The 21,535-nt window shown below is 41.4% G+C and overlaps 2 protein-coding genes across 2 annotated transcripts; one reads left to right on the forward strand and one right to left on the reverse strand.

The window, feature by feature from the left end:
- The first annotated feature begins 10 nt into the window (after window positions 1–10).
- Window positions 11–11,224, forward strand: rac3b (Rac family small GTPase 3b). The gene is made up of 6 exons (XM_086195710.1): window positions 11–189; window positions 3,165–3,236; window positions 4,152–4,269; window positions 5,425–5,487; window positions 6,191–6,350; window positions 7,770–11,224. The coding sequence occupies exons 1-6, from the start codon at window positions 155–157 to the stop codon at window positions 7,898–7,900; spliced, it is 579 nt and encodes a 192-aa protein (XP_086051836.1). The 5' UTR covers window positions 11–154; the 3' UTR covers window positions 7,901–11,224.
- Window positions 11,190–21,367, reverse strand: dcxr (dicarbonyl/L-xylulose reductase). Its single transcript, XM_086195709.1, has 9 exons — window positions 20,907–21,367; window positions 20,668–20,744; window positions 19,752–19,849; window positions 18,013–18,167; window positions 17,793–17,835; window positions 17,574–17,673; window positions 17,282–17,346; window positions 13,984–14,101; window positions 11,190–12,270 (listed from the first exon to the last, which is right to left on the reverse strand). The coding sequence occupies exons 2-9, from the start codon at window positions 20,717–20,719 to the stop codon at window positions 12,167–12,169; spliced, it is 735 nt and encodes a 244-aa protein (XP_086051835.1). The 5' UTR covers window positions 20,720–20,744; window positions 20,907–21,367; the 3' UTR covers window positions 11,190–12,166.
- Between the last annotated feature and the right edge of the window lie 168 nt (window positions 21,368–21,535).

Raw genomic sequence — 21,535 nt, forward strand, 5'->3', positions numbered from 1 at the left:
GGACTCGCTCGTTATTGCTCGCCATCTCCCCTTTCACTGCGGCTCCATCGCCGAGCGGACTGGCCCGCTGCTCTCATCCGAGACTTCAGCGCATACTGTCGGATCTATTAACCCAGCGGCGGCGGCTCCCTGGAAGCCTTCAGCTCCTGTCCAAATGCAAGCTATCAAATGTGTGGTGGTGGGCGACGGGTAAGAGGATCCTTACACAACCTCCTACAGATTCGTCTCTGGTGTGATTCAGTGATGTGTCCACGGATGGATGGATGGATGGATGGGAGGGAAGAAGGGAGGATGCTAGGGAAAGGGGCTGGGGCTCGCCGATCTGTCGGTCGCCCTGTTTATGTCTGCTGTTCCCCGATGCTTGATAGATTGGCTGTTTTGTGTTGCATCGTTTTGTTCACACCGCGGCCTCAAGTTACCGAGAGGAGCGGCGAGCTTCGGGATGCTATGCGGAACACCTACACGCCTCGTAGGCCACTAGAGGCAGGCTGAAGTGCTGATGCACGCTAAGGAATTTGTGGCCCTGTTACCGACAAACAGGCCCCGCTGCCCTCATTCTGCTTTCCCTGCCTTTCTTCCTGCACCATCTATTCAACTGCATGGGACATGATCTGCATCCCTCATCTTAATATCAGTTCTTCGACTCAATATAGGCGTTTGATTTCAATGACCAATTTCAGTGCTGAAATAATAAAAATGAATTGTAATTAATAACACCGTTAAAAAATAGAAATAGATCCAAATTATGTTGCTCTCATTAAATTTACAACTCTTTATCACACATGATGCAGGCTGACTCTTCAAAAAAAGGAATTATCTGCAGACTTAACACAAAAAAAGCCCCACATATTTCTCTCTCCAGGTGATTTCTAAAGTCTGAAAAATATCCCCAGTGATGTCATCAGGGTTATCTTGGAGTGGCAGATTGATAAAGAGATCCTGTTTTGCAAACCGATGGAGTGTGAAGTAAAGGTGTGGTCCAGCTGACCAGATAGAGCATGCTTTGTGTTATGAATTTATGAATTTGTTAGTTTTTACTGCAAGTTTAAAGCTGTGTGTGTGTGTGTGTGTGTGTGTGTGTGTGTGAACAGAAATCCTTCTTATTTCTAACTTAGTCCGTCAAAGAAAATATCATCAAATATTTAGGCAATACAAAGGCCAAAATGAGAATAGAAATCTTCTTTTTTTTTCTAAAAACCAACTGTGACATGATTGGGTTAAGAGTTCTATTCTGTAAGGATTCTGTAGATTGGAGAAGTCATCCACTAAATCTGAGTGGGGAATATTTTAGATTTCCTAAACTTCCTCATTGGGTCAGATATGTGTGTTTAGACAGAATGGGAAGAGTGTTTGCTTCATGGTATTTGCACACATTTAAACGCTGAAATGTTTGAACCATCTGTGTTTATTTGCCTCAAGCATCCAGGGTGCTAAGTTCACCCCACCAAATGCACCCACCCTGAATTTAAAAGCATACATACACCTCAGTGTCTATTTGAGAGATCGCCCAACCAACCAAAAATTGCGACAACTCCCAGTTTTTGTTCGTGATGCATCAATTGTAAAATTCTGTTCCTGTATCAGTACAGATGTTTGAAGACATGGAGCAGAGCATGAAGTCACAGGCACTACTGTAGAAAACATAGTTGCTGTTTAGGCTGAAAAAAATGTTTGAAGGATTGACTAGTTTCACTCTAAAACTTTGATCCATGTGGTACAGTCACATTTTGGAAGTCTATCAGAGCCCTACTATACAGTTATTTAGCCACATTCCTGTTAGCATGGGGGCTAACCAGAAGTATGTCCCCTCCATCAGCCAAGGAGTGTCATCACATTCATGAATGCAAATGAGTGTGAAATGTCGAGGGATTAAAGTAGCATTAAAGTAGCATTAAAGTAGCATTAAAGTAGCATTAAAGTAGCCATAGCTTTCAAATAATAATTTGGCTGAAAATAATTGTGGGTTGTTGTTTTTTTTTGGTTTGTTTTTTTTATCAAAACAGATGCATGTTTTTTTGTTGTTATTGTTTTTGTTTTTTAAAGGTTTATGTTGTATTTGTTTGGGGTTACGGGGCTACCCTTTGTGCCTGGGTAACAGAAAATCATCATAAAAAAAATCTTGACTTGTTATTTTCACATGAACATGAATGAATGCCTTTTTTTTAGGCTGTTGGTAGTCAACAAGGCAGATATGGGTAACATAGATGCACATCCCTTACTTGTGCCACATCTATCTGTAACCGCACTTTCTGTAACATTTGGAGTTTTGTTGCATGTAAAATTATTTACAATCTGTGCAAACAAACTTAAAGAATTCCAACTTTCTGATCTTGCTACTATACAGGAACTCCACTTCTTTTTATTTTCTTTCCAGTTTTGTCTGCTCCCCTCTGTTCATTGATGACCAGGATTAATGTAAAATTACATTCAAGGTGACATATTTTCATGTCTTCGCCTGAAGTCCCAGCAACTTTGTCCTGTATCTATGCTTGTCTCAACTTTATGTGCAATAAGCTGCACTGTTTTAAGTGTTCAGTCAACAAAAATCAGAATTTATGCTGGACTTATTTTAATCACTACTAAACATTATGTCATCATTGTTACAACAGCATTATACTAAATCATCAGAGTTTAATTAGAAAGAGAATATTTTTGGAGCTTCCTGTCATTTGTACCCCCTCTCATCATCTGTCCCTCTCTGTGAGGCTTTATCCCAACCAGATAAACTCACTGACCTCAAATCAGAGTCGTGGCACATTCACAGATATTGGTGCCGTGTGTCATCACCATTTCCTGTGTGTGTGGGGACGTGCACATAAAATTTCTCATAACTTCACGCCTCAGCACACAGTCAATACCCAACCTCGCCAGCACCAATCATTGCCTGTACTGTATGTGAAGAGTGAGTGGTGTGTGTGTGTGTGTGTGTGTGTGTGTGTGTATATGTGTATGGGAGGGGGTATCATAGGGTGCTACTGTGTCCCTCAGGCAACATGAATGTAGGCCAGTGTCTGTGTGGCACTGAGTGGAAGGGGGTAGCTGCCTACATCTACACTCACACAGTTATGCATCTACTTGCAGTCCATTCAGATGCCGTTTCTGTTCATACGCAGCTGCGTTATAAGTGTGTATTCCCGTGTTGTTTGTTCTCTTCTGTTCCTCAGGGCTGTGGGTAAGACCTGTCTGCTGATTAGTTACACCACCAATGCCTTCCCTGGTGAATACATCCCCACTGTGTGAGTAACCTCCCACTGGATGTTATTATCAGTAGTTTCATGTCACACCATCTCCTGGTTAAGGTTGAAACACATGACAGCTCATAAAATGAGATTGTGCCATTAAGCTGTTTACCTGTGTACAAATGAAAGCGCTTGATTTAGTGTCTGTGGTTGTATGAGACCTTTTATAGGTTACATGTAAGGATCAGATATTATTGAACATGATGAACCAGTTATTGAGTCCTGAATAGAAAAATATGGTTTCCCAAAGATGGCGGTTGTATGGCGAATCCCGCCTCACACCCCAAAGAGCCAACTGTACGCTCCACTAGGAAAAATCCCGCATGTTGTTGCAAGTGCACAATTCAGTCAGGTTCAGACCAACTTGTAAGTAGCACAGTGCTTAAATACCTAACTAACCATAACTTCAAATCTTTCAAAAGAGCTTCACATCAAAACACTCTGGGTTGAGCTGTAAAAGAAAGCAGTGTCTGAAACCTTTGCCACGTGTCGTACAATGGGGAAAATGCAGTGGAAACTTTACTTGAGGCAAACTCACCAGACTTTGTGAGCATTTTTTAAAATCCATGTCACATGCATTTATGATGTCCCAGTGATTTACATGTATAGTGCAGTTACAGTATGTATTTCCTGTGATTAATTCAGTTGCACCAGCTGTGTCATATATGCCTTAAATAGTGCAATACTTGGTGTAGAAACAATCCTGCTGCATATCTTCAAAATAATTTGTTTTGATTTTTTTGTCCTATTAATCACTCTCTAGTTAAAAGCCAATCAAAGAGGCCTCTTGCTGTGTTTAAATTTGCCTTGGAGTCAGAGACAGTGATTCATTAACAAATAGTTCATAGAAGTCTGTTACATTGGTAGACTGTTAACTGCAGTTTACTCAGTTGAATTTTCACCTCCCTACAGCTTTGACAACTACTCTGCCAATGTTATGGTGGATGGGAAACCAGTCAATCTGGGCCTTTGGGATACAGCAGGACAGGAGGACTATGATAGGCTGAGACCTCTGTCTTACCCACAGACGGTATTCCAACCCTTCCCCCCAACCATCAACCACCCGCACACAGCCAAACACACACACACACACACACACACACACACACACACACACACACACACACACACACACACACACACACACACACACACACACACAGGTTTTATGCTCTAACACATCCATTATGAAACCTCAGCAGCTACTGGTACACAACATTGGAAGAGTAATTCATCTCACAGTGCTGAAATGTCAGACTTTGAACTAGTCACATAACTGCACCCACCAACACCAAAGTATATTGTCATAGGGAATGATTGGCATGCAGTAATAAAATATCTTTATAATAAACAGAAACATTTGAGCAGAATGTTTTTTTTTATGGCCACAGGAATTATTGGGAATTATCTGTAGTTACTGTAAAGTTTCACAAGTTCAAAATCAGCCTTTGTTAACGGCAGCAAGCAAAAACAAGTTATTACAAAAAATTATTTGAGGACAGAAGTTGGTTAAAGTGTTATGTCGTGTTCGGCCCAAATGTGATGGGAATTTTTCCATGTTGGATGATAACAAAGTCGGTAAAAAGACATGAATTTGCTTGACAAACGTACTTCAGCTACTTTCTGATTCAAACAGCACTACAAAAAAAACACATATTAAAAGTTGTTTGCTTTTCATCTCACAGAGAGACCTGACTAACCATGAATTTGTACTTCGTACTTGGTATTATTTTGTTGTGTTTTGTGATAATCAAATCACAGCAACCTCCAAGCTTGAAACAGCATTGTCCAGATGCAGCTTCTATGTAATAGGACAGCCTATTTACAATTTACAGATTTAAAATATGTGTTTATAATAATTATTCATTTGTGATCAAATGGAAAGTTTGAAATAATCATGAAGGCAGTCCCACACAGAGGTAAGCACATCCTCCTTCTGTCTTTTCCAAATATGTATAAATATCTGGGGGTTGGTGGCTTTAGTGTATTCATGTCATATATGTGTAACACAAACATAATCATGTAAATAACACAAGGACACTAAATACATTTGGTAAGAACAGAACTTTGTTTTGGGCCTTGAGTGTCAATTCCAATTTTTCAACTTTTTGGTGGCCTCATCGAAACACACACTAATACACACAGATCTTGCTCTCAACTAGCCATCTCTCTGGTTCTCTCCCAGGATGTGTTCTTGATATGCTTCTCCCTGGTCAGTCCGGCTTCCTTTGAGAACGTCCGAGCTAAGGTCAGTACGCTGACTGATCGCCCGATCCCATTCCTTTGTTCCCTCCACGCCGAGTCTGACCACAACGAGGCACATCTATGGCTCCACCTGGCTTATTGCATAGCTACCCCTCCTGTTCAGACCTCGACTTAGAACCCTCTACACTTGGACTGATTCCTCTAAGGATGAAGTACAGAGAGTGGTTGTAAGGCAAGGCCTGAGTGAGTCACTCTGCAGAGGGTGGTGGTCTGCTGTGGTAGCGTCTGCTGAGCATCATGAGATGCTCTCATATGAAACCACACTTTTCTGAAGGTCCAAACCCCTCTGTCGACTGTGTATTCTCCTGGTGTGAAATGGTTCCCTCATCATATGATCTTATTTGAAGTTGCTTTGCCTGAGGATGTCTTGTGTTCATAGAGCTATGCTTCCATTCAGACGGATCTGTTCCAGCCTACTTAGTCTCTTTCCACAACTCATGAAATCTGTTCAATGTCATCGTAGAAGGCGCCTGATGCTCTTTCTCTATATCAAGCTAACTGCTCTCTTTTTCTTCTCTCACCAACTTGCATATGCATTTGTGCGGGTGTGGCATGTACTTGCGTGTGTGTGTGTGTGTTTGTGTGTGTGTATGTGTGTGTGTGTGTATGTGTGTGTGTGTGTGTGTGTGTGTGTGTGTGTGTGTGTGTGTGTGTGTGTGTGTGTGTGTGTGTTTGGGGTAACTCAGTGGTACCCTGAGGTGAGACACCATTGCCCCAACACACCCATCATCCTGGTGGGTACTAAGCTGGATCTGCGAGACGACAAGGACACCATTGAGAGGCTGCGAGACAAGAAGCTTTCCCCCATCACCTACCCCCAGGGCCTGGCCATGGCAAGAGAGATTGGTGAGGCTGTGTGTGCCATTCTCCAAGTCAAGTACACTAGTAACAAGAGTCCTACATAGTTTACACCAAACCAAATGGCTGCTTCCTCTCATTAAACTGTTTAAGGAGCATGCTAACATGCTAACTACTAATCCTAGCAGACTTTTTGAGAGAGGATGAGGAAGATTACTTCTGGACAAACCAAGACCATGAACCTTATGCATATGATGACCTTTGACTGGGGAAGACTAACATGTAACCCACTACAATTAACTGTGCTACGCTAACTAGCAAACAGGCAGACTTTGTGGTCATCAGCTCCCTACTGCACATACAGAGGAGAAAATGGTGTCTATCGGCTTGGTCTGGAGGAGGATGGCAAATAAACACATTTTGTAGACAGTAGTTCTTTTAATGCACCAATACAGGGATGGATACAGTCAGTATACTCATTTTTGCAGCATAGTCCGTAGAAGAAAATGAAAACAGAACTTTTTCTAACATTATATACATTGCAGAAATTGCTTATCTCTGGGTTGGTGGTCCAATCTCTGCCTCCCCCTGTGTCAAGTGTCCTTGAGCAAGTCTCAAATGGACAGGACTAGTCTGACAGGTGAGGTAAATGTGGAAATGTCTTAAAACTGCATTTTTTCTAATGAGAAGCAGGGGTGGCAAATTTACTACTACTTGTTGGGTTCACCCCTGTAAAATACGCAATGAAGGGTATGCTTTAGGAAGTGGCTACCTTGTGATTGACAAGCTGTTACCATGACTGGCTGTCTGTTTTTCAGTTTGATCAACCCATCACTCCGCTCCAGCCCCTCCATCTCTTCCATTGTATGATTTTATAATGTTATCATTGAATCAATACGGGAAGTATATTGTGAAGCACTTTGGGTAATGTCAATGTTAAAAAAAGTGCCATTTTGTCCATTTGTCCATGTTTTTCATTCATTGATTCTGAGCTTGTGACAGCCTTTGCTACAGTCATTTTATTTTTGGGTTCGTCCATCTTCCCTGTCAGATCTCCTGAACCTGAGAAATGAAAAATGTCATCAGTTTACCAAAATGTGGTTTCAAGGATTAGTTGATTAGGTTTTGGTGTCCAGAGTTTAAGATGATAAACATGTGTTTGACCATAATTTAAGACCATATGCTGATTATAAATCTTAACACAAATAACTGATAGTTTACACTGTAAAGGTGAAAAGTCTAGGCATTCTTGAGACTGGTAATTTAATTGAGATCTGCTATGTTGTACAGAGAACCAAAGTGAAAAATTATAAAAGTGGAAATCCTTCAATTCTAACAAAGAACTCAATTTAATGTACACTGATGCACTGTCATCTGTGTATTTATACTTAAGACCACAAAGAATTTGGTGTACTTGAGCTCTGGATGCAGTATTATGTCTAATCACACTGTCTTCCTGGTTCTTAGGGGCTGTAAAGTACCTTGAGTGCTCTGCACTGACCCAGCGAGGTCTGAAGACGGTTTTCGATGAGGCCATCCGAGCCGTGCTTTGCCCTCCACCCGTGAAGAAGAGGGGGAAGAGGTGCACCATGTTTTGAAGGGGCGACACTGCTGAAACACGACACTGCATCACCATGAACAACCACTACTTCTCTGAGAGGATGAGAGAGAAAACTAGCTAGAGTGAGTGTGCACTGCTGAGATTGCTTTCTTTATATTGATGTTTTTTCAAGCGATATTGGCAACAAAGCCAATATTTTATCTGATTGTTTTACCATTAATGAATAGGTTCTCTGTGAAAGACATTGACTGTCCACCTACTTTGTACTCATAGAACCACATCAAGTTGCCATGAGGGCTGACAAAGGTTTTATTACTTGTCTTCATACCACAACACCCATCTTTCTCAGCCATGCTTGCTTGAATGAATGCAGTGTTGACTGGGTAGAAAGTGGACTGTGAATACGCCTTCAGGTCACCAAGTTACCCTTAGTTTCAGATCTAAGATCAGAGTGTGGAATCACAATGCTGACTGAAAGCATGAACACTGAAAAACTAGAGTCCGAGGCCCTTGACTTTATGGACATATAAAAAATAGTTTGGTCCTTTTGCTCCTCAAAATACAGCAATATGTCAAGCGAAAAATAAAATCTGCTTTATTTTACAGCCTGGGAATTTGTAGACTTGGCCTTCCCTCCTGTTGGTCACTTATAAGTGTACTTTACCATCAAGCCTGAGTAACTAAGGCCGTTATAAAACTACAACTGCAGGACATTCTTTGAAACATGCTACCTTTTAGCATATTCATGAATAAATGAACAAATAACCAGAAACTACTTGCCCTATAGTGAACCCTAGCTGCTTTGGGCACTTGGTAATCTAGAATTTACTACTGAGCACAAAAATACAATTGTGCTTCATTAACTGCAGAATGTGGTAAACATTGCAATAAAGTCAGGCAATGCACTAAACACACACGGTCAGATGGTAAGGAGCTCAACAAGATAGACTCATCTATTTAGAGGAGCAAACAATGGAGAAAGAAAAGGCTGGATACCATATCGGCCAAAAGCATGACCGCCTAGGGTTCATTGTATGGCAATGGCATTAACTGATTCATGGATTAGTATGTCAATCAGTGGTGGGTTTGAAGGAATGTCTTGTATTTGGAGTTGAAGGCTACTGACAGTGTTTTTAAACCTGGCCACTATTTTTGATGTTTAGGCAATAATTCTAGATCTTAAGTGCAATGAGGACAACCATCGTTAGTATTGATCCACTGCAAAACAGGTACAGTGGGGAACTTGTCTGTGATAAATGAAAAGTGCTTGTTTTTGCTACAAACAGGCTTTGATTTTTTTTCAACGTAATCTGATTGTCTGATAACAAAGTAGGAAGAATCCCCACAGAGGTGGTTATAAAAGCAATACGTTGCCCAAAAAAGTATTGTTCACCTTTCAAGTACTCACAAAGAAGTGTCTTGAGCTCAGAAAGACACTTCCTTCATTACTTCTTTGTCAATGCAGAAGACCCAGCCATTTATATTTAGTTTGAAGCTAATGGCTGTTGATAGCTACTCATTTTGTTGCTATAGCAATGCTAACCCTCAGTTGCCACAAGCTTCAAACTAAATATACATGACTGGCCCTTTCTGCATTCTGGAGTCATGGAGAAGTAATGCACAAAGGAATGAAGTCTTTTAGAGAATTCAAAACACCTATTTATGAGTACTTGAACACTTTTGGGTTAAAGTATCGCTTTTAATTACCACCCAAACTCTCTGATAGAAACACCAACACCTCCTGCTACTTTAATGATGATAGATATCAGGACAAAATGAGCCTGTGCTTTGAGGCATTGTTATGAATATGTCAAGTGTTCCTACACTCACTTTGACTGCAACATACAAATATTTAGTTCTTCAGAATGTTTTGTTCCTAGGTGTCAAAATATCTAATTTGACGAGTACAATTGTATTAGCACCAGTAGGAATGATGGTCAAATCATGAACATTGATACCAAGCTGTAATGAACCAGAGCCATCCTTTAAAAGTGTTAGAAGAATATAAAAGAGATTAAACATGCAGTCAGGAATAACAGTGGTAACTTTTAATAATTAAAAAAAGAAGCATTTTAATTTTTGAGGGTCATTTCCTCTGTCTCTCAATAATGAAGAGCATTAAGAAGCAGTTTAAAGCTGGTAAAAATATAAGTGGACCTTCAGTTAATATTGAATTGAAATGAACATGGATGTGCGAGTTCCCGTCATCAATCATCTGATGTTAGTCGAGTGTCTTGGGGTAACTTCCTCGAACTGCGAACACGTGACAGATGAGCATGCCAAACCTGGGGGCTGTACAACCTTGCTGCCTGAGTTCTGCCTCTGAGGGCGGAGGAGCTTGCATGGGTCTTAAAATATTCTGTCTTAATTTATCCCATCGTTTCGATCTTGTCCCTGTTCCTTTGTGTGCATGTATGTGTGTATGTGTGAGAGAGTGAGAGAGAGAGAGCGAGAGCGATTGTGCGTGTGTCAAAGGCTTGTATTCAGACGTCGGGAGGTTTGAGTGTGTATGTGTGTATGAACACTGACAGTTTGGGGAAGTGCATAAAAGACAGTATTGTTTTAAGCCAAGTTTTTTAGTGTCACGTTTTTGGTACTATTTCATATTGTACTGCAGTAATACACTAAAATTTTCAACAATCTGTCAATTTAAAGAAGGATCAAGTGGATATCAATGACACCTTGTGATGTACAGAATACTCCTTAGGAAAGGAATGCTTTATGAATATCTATCTACATGTATCTGAATATTTAGCTCTTAAAACTTAAAACAATTCCAACTAAAAGGGTTATCGTCACTCATGTTGAAGTTAGAAGTGTTGCTAACATTGTGAAATAAAGGGGCCAATCTTTGTGGGGTTTGTCTGTCGTGACAAACAGTGCAGATTGCACCTTTATGAAATGCATTTCTGTATGGTTGCAGGGTTGCAGTGTGTCTGTCTCCCTCGTGTGGCGAGACGCAGCACTGCAGTCCAATCTGTCATACTGTTTTTGGTTGGCATAGCAAACTGTGTGGTTAAATAATGTTGTGTGGTCCTGCCTAGCTAAGGTGTCCAAATGTAGCTGAGATACGCAGCAAAAATTCTAATCTACTATTGCATGGAAGTTCTCTGGTTATTTGACGCACTGTAATTCTTAGGAGAGGTTGTATGATGAAATGCATTGGCCATGTATGTATGTAATGTAAGATGACTTGTATACTTGTTCCAACTGTTTGTCTTATTTTTTATTACTTCACATGTCTGTGTGGTGAAATATTTCAATTTTTTGTATACTAAATACAAATGTATATGTAAGCTATTCTGTTTTCTGAACTCATTTATTCCACATTCCAAACTACATACATGATTAAAAAACTGAAATAATAGATTGGAAGTATGTCAAATATGTACAAGCCACTGGCAAGTCTCAAGTTATTACGGCTAGAGCCAAGTTAAACCATTTCAAATATTTCTTTTTTTCGCTTAAAACGGAACACAAACAGGAAAGCCTCTCAAAAGCACAATGACATCGAAGACAAAGCTCTTCAGAGGAGGGGGGTGAATAAATTTGAAAAAATATGAAAAAACTAAGGTACTCATCTGTAGACAAAGGTCAAACTGCCTTTAATTGCAATGACAGAATTCATATGTAAAATGCAGTTGAATTAATCATTACTTTTCAGCAACCAGTCTTTGTGATGAAGTCCTGATTTTAATTAGGCTTCCACTGCCAACTCATCTCCCTTTCAGCTGGCTAGTCATGGGCGGAGCCAATTATAGACGCAGTACGGCTCTCGGTGTCAGTGTTATTCATCCATTTATGCATATCATTATTGTTAGTATACAATTATTATGGTAGTTAAGATAATATTACATTATTTTTTATTAATAAGTATGTACATAATGATAAATCAATAGATTATAATAAGAATTATTATTAAGAAATCTCCCCTAATTTCACACATAAACATGAAGGTTATTACAGATGCCACTGTCTTTCCCTTCATATTTAATGACTACTTCATTTGTGTTCGTTTTAGTTACTGTACCATATCAGGTCTTTGTTCATTTGTCTTGTTTATCTTCACTTCCACAACTGTTTTGTTCCATTTTTTCATCAATAATAAAAAGCAAATGCAATTTCAGATGCATTTACTTTTGATGTACAACACAATTCTGTGCAAATTAGCCCGAATAAGCATGTCATGTCATACATGTCAGGTTTATTTAGTAGACACAATCCTCTATGTGTATAACACAGTGATGTGGTCAGAAAGGAAGATGGAGCCGATGAGTAGCTTGCTGAGGTGAGGCGTCTCCGGTTAGCAGGCTAGGAAGCCTCCGTCCACTGGCAGAGCGACACCGTTAATCATGTTACTCTTATCACTCAGCAGGAACAAAATACTGTTCACCACATCCTCCACCTCTGTGCAAACAAAAACACACACAAACACTTAAGACTTTGATTAGCATCTTTATCTTAGCAGCCAAGCTATGATCCGCATCTTCAGCCATAAACTGAAAAGATGACAGGGCATAGTTGGTCTGACAGGGTCTATGCTGGACCCTTGTGCTGAGTGGACACTTCAGGAGGTCTTAATAAGCCCTTCCCAAGCCCTTTAGTGAGGAAGCTGGTGAGGGTGAACAGCTGGTTCATTGTTCCAGAACCAGGATGGAATCCACATTCCTGAGTGTGAATCAACCACCAGCCTCCTTTTCAGCACTCTGCTATAGTCCCGGATGGGGGCTGAAAAGTGGTAGCTCGTCCCTTTATCGAGACAACATGCTCTTTTCAAGCAGTTCAGCCATAAGGGAACGGCTTTATTGTCCATCATGTTTATGAGCCAGACAAGAAGACAGATACACTTCTCTTCTGCATTACAGAGCTCCAGACCCCCACCAGACAGCTGACTGCTAGTTAGCTTAACTCCAGTGTATGCTAGTAGTGGGGCAAAAGAGTCATGTCAAAAGTAATCAAACATACTTTTCCACAAAGCAGTCTTTGCCTGCTTTAATATGAATAGAATTCAGTTTACAAAACATCAAGATGTTGTTATTTTAGAATCAGATACGTATGGAACTACTTTTCTGATCAGGCAGCAGGCAGCGTGATTTGATGCAGCAACTCAAAAGCCCTAACTGTTCACAAACAATAAACTGCATCTTATGGTATTGCACATTGACACTTGGTCAACAAAACATATTTGTCGTTGGGAGTAACTACAACAGCTTATCATGCCTTTCTAGGTAAACTGATGTCTTTTCACCCCCGTCCTATTAATGCAGGCAAAGACCGATGAGGTGAAAGTGTATTTGATTGACTTTTGACAAGACTCCTTTGTCCCACTTCAAGTTTGTTACAGGTAAGCTAACTAACGGTCAGTGGTCCAGTGGGTTTTGAAGCTCCAGAATGCACACAGAATGTAAAGAAGAGGATATAACAGCTTGTCTGGTACTAAAATGATGGCCAGTGAGTGTATTTTTTAAAAAGTTGGCATGTTCCTTGAAGTACAGAGTTGATAAACCAAGCCATAAAGACTGAAATTTAGAAGAAACTATTATTATTGTTTATTAATGATGGTTAAGTTTGAAGTTTCACCAGCTAAGTGTCTGCTGGCTTCATCCTTATATTTTTCTCTCACCAGTAAACAAATAATCAATTTTCCCAAACTCCTGAAATTTGCTTTCAGCTGTACACAAACACAAATTGCAACCTGAAAGCACTCAGTGTTCAGCCCTCTGCCAAGAAGTCTAAATGGACAAAGACTACGGAAAATAGTATCACAAAATTGCATTCTTCTTTCATTCTTTCAGCATTGTCATATGGTCACAAGGATCTGGATTGACACACATCTCAGACATGTCCAGAAATACCACATATACTGCAGCTCTATCCTGCTATTGAGGTAGAACAGTCCTCAGGATCAAAGTCCTACAATTTGGTCTAGATTGCCTCTAATGGATAATATTACCTTTTTTTTTTTTTTTTTACAAAATTTCATTAAAAAATCTATCAAGTAGTTTACAAGACATCCTTCACACAATGAATGAACAAACAAATGTATAGACACCAGTGATTGCTTGACCTCTTCCGTGGAGGTAGTTAACAGTAAGAACAGTGAAGTCTGTAGTATCCCACCTGCAAAGCGGCCCAGTGGGATGCGGGATGTCATGGTCTTGGCTTTTTCAGGGTCACTCCAGCCTATGCGGCCCATATCAGTCATCACTACTGTTGGGTTCACACTGTTCACACGAATCTAACCAGAACGCAACACACAACCTTTAATAGGAGCCAGTTAAAACGACTACAATGTTCAATCAGTGGAATCACCAATGAGACCAATCCTGTTACATCAATAATGGACAGAATTTAAAAAAAAGACCTGATTATATGCACTTCAATAACTATTATTACCTTGTTTCATATTCTATTCTACTTTATGACTGTACCAAGAGAAGACAAAGAGAGAATAAAATGGTTGAAAGCTTAACCTGCGGGAACCTGCAAATTTTTTTTGGAAGACCACCCCTCAATTTTTGCAAACCTTCAGGATCTTGCATAACAAAAGTTATGTTTAAACAATAAAAGTTACGCTTTGTCATGCTTTTTCAACCAGTGTTTTTTTCCCCCTCTCCATGTTTTATTCTACATATGGCATACATATATAAATTGTGGGACTTCAACCATCACATTGGTGACGACAGTGAGATCTAGAAAGGTGTGATTGGGAGGAATGGCCCCCCCGATCTGAAACAGAGTGATGCTTTGTTATTGGACTTCTGTGCTTGTCACAGATTGTCCATAATGAACACCACATTCAAGAAGAAGGGTGTCCACATGTGCACTTGGCACCAGGACACCTTGCGCCGCAGTTCAATGATCGACTTCGTGGTCGATCGTCAGACTTGCTGTAATCTGTCATGCATACTCAGGTGAAGAGATGGGCAGAGCTGTCAACCAATCACCACCTGGTGGTGAGTCGGCTCCAATGGTGGGGGAGGATGTCAGCTAGACCTGGCAGGCCCAAACACATTGTGAGGGTCCACTGGGAATGTATGGCAGAATCTCCCGTCAGAGGGAGTTTCAACTTTCACCTCCAGGACAGCTTGGACCATGTCCTGAGGGACGTGGCGGACACTGAGTCCGAGTGGGCCATGTTGCATGCCTCCATTGTCAAGGCAGCTGATCAGAGCTGTGGCCGTAAGGTGCCTGTCGTGGCAGTAATCCCAGAACCCATTGGTGGACACTGGCGGTGAGGGATGACACCAAGCTGAAGAAGGAGCCCTATCAGGCCTTTTTGGCCCATTGGACTCTAGAGGCAGCTGACATGGGAAAACTCGGACATGGGAGGAGTTCAGCAAGGCCATGGAGAATGACTTCTGGATGGCTTCAAAGAGATTCTGAACCACCATCCACCATCTCAGGAGGGGGAAGCAGTGCACTGTCAACACGGTGACCAGTGGAAGGAATACTTCGACGACCTCCTCAATTCCAGTGGCACTGCTTCCAATGAGGAAGCAGTGCCTGGGGATGCTATAGTGGGCTCTCCTATCTCTGAGGCTGAGGTTGCTGAGATGGTCAGAAAGCTCCTCGGTGGCAGGGCCCCGGGGATGGATGAGATCCACCCGGAGTACCTCAAGGCCTTGGGTGCTGTTGGGCTGTCTTGGTTCACACGACTCTGCTGCATGGCGTGGAGATTGGGGGTGGTGCCTCTGGATTGGCAGACTGGGGTGGTGGTTCCCCTTTTTAAGAAGGGGGACCGGAGACTGTGTTCCAACTATCCTGGGGTCACACTCCTCAGCCTTCAAGGTTTGGTCTGTTCAGGGATCCTGGGGAGGAGGGTGCACTGGATTGTTGAACCTCAGATCCAGGAAGAGCAGTGTGGATTTTGTCCTGGTTGTGGAACTGTGAACCAACTCTACACTCTTGGCATGATCCTAGAGGGTACATGAGTGTTTGCCCAACCAGTCTACATGTGTTTTACGGACTTGGAAAAAGCATTCGACCATGTCCCTTGAGGAAACCTGTGGGGTGTATTGAACGTCCTGATTCAGGCAGTTCACTCCCTGTATGATCGGTGCCAGAGCTTGATCCGCATTAAGTCAGACTCATTTCCAGTGAGGGTTGGACTCTGCCAGGGCTGCCCTTTGTAACTGATTCTGTTCATAACTTTGATGGACAGAATTTCTTGGGGCAGCCAGGGTGTTGAGGGGATCCAGTTTGGTGGCTGCAGGATTGGGTCTCTGCTTTTTGCGGATGATGTGGTCCTGCTAGCTTCATCAGGCCATGACCTTCACCTCTCTCACAGCCAAGTGAGATGCGGCCGGGATGAGAATCAACACCTCCAAGTCAGAGTGCATGGTTCTCGCCCAGAAAAGGGTAGAGGGCTATCTTCGGGCTGGGGATGAGACCCTACCCCAAGTGGAGGAATTTAAGTTCCATGGGGTCTTGTTCATGAGAGAGGGAGAGATGGATCGTCAGATCGACAAGCGGATTGATACGTTGTCTACAGTGATGCAAACTCTGCATTGGTCCATTGTGGTGAAGAGGGAGCTGAGCCAAAAGGCAAAGCTCTCAATTTACCGGTCGATCTATGTTCCTACCCTCACCTGTGGTCATGAGCTTTGGGTAATGACTGAAAGAACAAGATCGCAGGTACAAACGACCTAAATGAGTTTCCTCCAGAGGCTGGGCTCTCCCTTAGAGGCAGGGTGAGAAGTTCCATCATCTGGGAGGAGTTTGAAATAGAGCCACTGCTCCTCCACATCGAGAGGAGTCAGATGAGGTTGCTCAGGCATCTGATCGGGATGCCTCGAAGACAGGGCACGTCCAAATGGCAGGGGCCCTGGGGAAGATCCAGGACACGTTGGAGAGACTATGTCTCTCAACTGGCCTGGTAACACCACAGGATCCCTCATGAAGAGCTGGACAAAGTAGCCAGGAAGATTGAAGTCTAGGCTTCTCTGCTTAGGCTGCTGCCCTTGTGACGCTAACCTGGATAAGCGGAAGAAGATGGATGGATGGATGGATGGATGGGTGAAGTATAACGATAAAGATGTTTCAAAAGTACAAAAATAAAAAAAAATTAATATGTCTTTGAATGTATTAGAAGATAAAGTTTTCATTGTTGTAGCTACCAATGATACCATATAGACCATGTCCTCCGTTTCTTTGATGTATCTGCAAACTTCTTTACGTGTAACTTCAAATTTTGTGAAAACTGGGTGGGAACAGTCTGCAAGGATCATGATAGTTAAAGTTTTACATTGAAATTCAGCCCTAAAATCTTGAATGTCCTCCTCTTTGTTATGAACAATATATGTAAGTGTTTTGTGATCGATGAAAGAAAGTTGTATAAAGCATGTCTTTGATTAAAAAAAATCAGCAAATTCTAACTTCCAACTTAGTATACACACTGCGCATAATTAGAGGGTACCTGATGGGGTCCCAGCTCCAGAGCCATGACTTTAGTCAGCATGTCCAACGCTCCTTTAGTGGCACCTGAAAATTGTGAGGTCGAGTGTGTTTAATGTTAGGCTGATCATCGTAGCTGATAAATGATTGCCTGGTAAGATGTGACAGCAAGAGATACATGGCTGGCTCCAGACTAAATTTCACTCACAGGTCAAAGGTCATGAAGGTGAAATCTCAGAAAGGCCCCAGAGTGGACCTCGAGTTTATATTATTTTATTGAAGTGTGTTGGCATGGCTGCTCCTCTGCTACTCACAGTAGACAGCATGGTCTCTGAGGGCAGACTGAGATGCCTGACTGGACACATTGACAATAGAACCTCCCGATCCTCTGGCCTTCATCCCAATGGCCACAATCTGAACAAAGAGAGAGAGCTTTGATGTTTGATTCTTACACTGAATTGAATCCATGATTGGATACCAGACTGTAAAAGTCAAGAATGCACAACACGTATGTCATTAGGAGAACGTTTCACCTGGGACACATGTAGCACAGCTTTCACATTCACATTGAAGGACCTGGAGGTGGAAAGCACAGTTCAACAGAGCTTTTCAGAGTTTAATATATCCAGTAATGTAGACAACTGTTTTAATGCCAAGTGTGATTCAAGGCCATGTGAAAATGTGTGTCACAGTGAAAAATTCTAAATGGGATGAAAATTTGTTTTTGGATTTATTAGCTTATAATGGTCTTACTGGTCAAACTGGTAAGGTGTGACCTCTAAAAATGGCTGCAGGTGGGCACATGCAGCATTGTTGACTAGCAGATCAATGGGGCCAACATTCTGCATGGATGCCTCTGTGGCCCCCCAGTCTGCCAGGTCCACGCACACAGGGTTGATGGAAGGACACTGTGGGAGACACCAAAAGCAGACATTATGTAGAGAGGAGACAGAGGAAGAGAAAGAGGCCAGGGACTCATTTTGTATTGTTTTCTTGGAATATACTATGACCTTTTGAAGAAACTCTATGATCATTTTTTACAACATCAGTTTTTTGTTTTTGTTTTTGGTTTTTTTGCTGAATTTGCACATAAAATTCTATGGAAAACTGATAAAATGGGGGTAGTCTAAAACTTTCAACTGGCATTAAGGGGATAAAAGTCACACCAGGCTGCACACGAGAAAAAATATGGCTTGGAGAAGTTCAAAATTATGTTTTAATAATTGGGGGAAAAATGCCACCTAGTAAAATATTAAACAAAAAATGTTGCAGTGTGTTACATCACATTACATGACCTCCTGAAAAAATTTCCCTAAATGATTTTCTACCAGAAAGCTTTTATAAGTAACAGTTTGCCTGCAAACAGACTTTGTTGGAGTTCAAATTTTGTTACTTTCCATCCTAAAAGTTGTCTGTCAGAAGCATAATTTTTACAGAAAAATTTTCTAAAAGATTTCCCTCATAACTTTATTTTGTCAATGTATTATCAAGATACTTGATTGCAGATTTACATGCAGCTCAAGCTCACGACTGAAACGAATAATGAAGTCAGCATATTTGATTATTTTGCAAAACAAGCGTCGCTTATGGATCTTCTGCATGAGTACAGTTGCTTCCTGCACGTGATGAACAATTAACTGAAATTTTCTGAACTTGCAAAATGGCCAAGTGCAATCTAGAAATCTCAGGAGATGCGGTATTTCCAAAAAGAAAAATATGTCATCAAAATACCATTGTGAATACCACAGTAGGTTAGTGCTGCAGGTATATAACAGCATGCAAATGGAAGTCTACAGACTTTAAAAAAAAAACATGATTTGATCCTATCATTTCAATATCAGTTCAAATAATCTCAATTCGATTTTTTTCCCCTTATTCCCTGCATAAAGCATATGCCAGTCACTTTAATCTCTTTTTTTTTCCACAGGAGAATAAAGGTACATCGAAAAAAATAACAGGGGAAAGCATTTTTTTAAAAGCATGTCAATCAGGGTGCGGATAAATAATACAGAAGATTCTGTAAAAAAAATAAAAAATATGGATGCCACCACAATACAGCTCAAATCTTTTGTTCAGCATAGGGAGACCCTAAACTGCAACTGAAACACTCAGTTTTAATGTCAGTTCTCAGTACTTTTAACCCCTAGACCACCAACTCTGGAATACTACAACTTCTCACTCATAGATAAGGTGTGGGAATCTGTCCATCTCGAATGTACATAGTGACATGTACGTGAAAGAAAGGTTTGCATGTACAATAATAGGTCAAGACATTAAATCAGTCAGAGTAGAGTTCCTACTTGTCCACTGATGAAGATGAGGAGGATGAGGAGAGACAATAGATGAGGAATATGGAAAGGGCAGTAAGGTGGAGAGTGACGTTGACATGGAGGATAAAGAGAGAGGGTGTGGAGACTCATAAGAGGAAGGGGGGTCCTGAGATGAATGATGGGGTGTGTTGGTTTGTGTGTGTGTGTGTGGGAGGGGTATACCTCCTGCACCAGGCTGTTCAGGTCGGCCTGTGTGCGTGTGACCGCGGTGACCTTTGCCCCGCAGCGTGCCAAAGCCAGAGCCGTGGCCCTGCCAATCCCTAAGACAAGAAACATCCATAAACACAAAGACTTATTACTGAGTGGAGGTGCCTCTGTGACACTAGATCCGACACACACACTCACATTCCACGCATGTCTTAGGCTTCGCCACAATGCATTTCATGAACAAAGCTTTTGATTCCCTGCTCTCACTGTGTTGGAGCTGTGTGGGGTGCTTGAAATCATCGATCTTCTGAGGTCATTTCATAAGTTTTAATTCACACCTTCATCTCTTTGGTTTTTTCCCTTTTTTTTACAGCCCTGGATCTTTTTAAGTAGCACATATCAAAATACTTGAAAAACAACTCCTGTTTAATAACTACTATCATGAAAGTATTATTTCTTTTTGTATTTAAATGATTTAAGTATACTCAATGAAATATGTAAAAATTAACTTTAAACCTCACAGAGCTCATGTGGATTGTTCCAGTTTGTTTCATTTAACAACCGATCCACAACCAAAAATTCCTTTTAGAAAAAAATGCTATTATCACTGAAATTATTAATTGATTATCAAAATTATTCAGATTCTGACTATTCAAAAGTCAGTGCAATTGATCATCTGAAGAGAATTTATTTGTTGGAATGCTTAAAGTGGCCCCTTTCGACAAGTCTGGACAATCATAAGCCCCTGAAGTCTACCGAAAGCGATAAAAAACAACCAAAAACCAACAACATCAAAAAAAAAAAACATAAGTTGTTGGTGTTGGGTAGACAGGGAGGAGGTGTTGTTCTGCAGCATTTCCGGCAGCAGCCCATAGAGTCCGTGTACAACGAGGACACGCGCGCGTGTGTGCGTGTGTGTGTGTATCTTTACCTTTTCCTGCTCCTGTGACCAGAGCTCGTTTTCCTGCAAATGAAATCTCCATGTTTGAGCGGGTGCTGTGACGTAAGCTGCAAAACAGACCCACTGTTACTTCAGTGAAGCGATCATGTGACTCGAAATCTCAACTCAAACTTCTTGATCTTCCTGATCGCTGTTTAGATCCTCCGATCGTTCAGTAGGATTCATAGGTGACGTGTATTTCGTGAGAGCGAGCCAGTGGAGGAGCTTACCCCGCAGACAGCGCTCAGCGCGGCGGGTTCAGGCAGCAGGAAGACGCGTTTCTCGATTGCGCTGGGCTCAAAGATTAAAGTTACACTGAAGTTAATGGAGCAACTTCTTCCAGGTCAGGTCTGCACAGTCACCGCGAACAGGCGAGCTTAAAAGTGCTGACTGGTATGTTCATACGGTCAGCTGATCCATGAAACCTGTTCTCTCTTACCCACATACCTCGAAATCACACTCTTGATTTTCTCGCCTAACTGTCTGTACGGATTTAATCTTTTGGAAATTCCAAAAACAATAATCAACAATAATCTCTTCTGTCCCGTTCTGTCATTTTATGAAACCGTCCGATCCGTTTCTTATCATTGGAATTTCCATTGGGTTTCCCAAATAGTCCAAATCTGTGAGGCTTCATCTTGGCAAAAATGATTCAGTTTAGGGCATCTTCCCAGTTTAATACTTGGAGCACCCCCCCCCCCCCCAAAAAAAAAAAAAAAACTTGACAAATTCACACTTCATCACCTTCAGCACAAAGGTAATATTTTTAACATGTTTAAACTATTACTTTACATATGTGTGTTGCTAGGCTGCACGGTGGTGCAGTGGTCAGCACTGTAGCCTGACAGTAAGAAGGTTC

Source organism: Aulostomus chinensis, chromosome 23 (assembly GCF_037954235.1).
Source record: "Aulostomus chinensis isolate RoL2024-O1b breed Wild chromosome 23, RoL_Achi_v1.0, whole genome shotgun sequence".
Taxonomy (NCBI): domain Eukaryota; kingdom Metazoa; phylum Chordata; class Actinopteri; order Syngnathiformes; family Aulostomidae; genus Aulostomus; species Aulostomus chinensis.

Bases quoted from the DNA above. Each gene is read 5' to 3' on its own strand.
- rac3b (XM_086195710.1), top strand. From the start codon at position 155: ATGCAAGCTATCAAATGTGTGGTGGTGGGCGACGG. The intron at 5,488-6,190 runs GTCAGTACGCTG...GGGGTAACTCAG, and splicing joins TTGAGAACGTCCGAGCTAAG to TGGTACCCTGAGGTGAGACA. The intron at 6,351-7,769 runs GTGAGGCTGTGT...CCTGGTTCTTAG, and splicing joins GGCCATGGCAAGAGAGATTG to GGGCTGTAAAGTACCTTGAG.
- dcxr (XM_086195709.1), bottom strand. From the start codon at position 20,719: ATGGAGATTTCATTTGCAGGAAAACGAGCTCTGGTCACAGGAGCAGGA. The intron at 17,347-17,573 runs GTGAGTAGCAGA...CACAATTTTCAG, and splicing joins CAGAGACCATGCTGTCTACT to GTGCCACTAAAGGAGCGTTG. The intron at 14,102-17,281 runs GTACCCTCTAAT...CGTTCTGGTTAG, and splicing joins TGGAGCTGGGACCCCATCAG to ATTCGTGTGAACAGTGTGAA.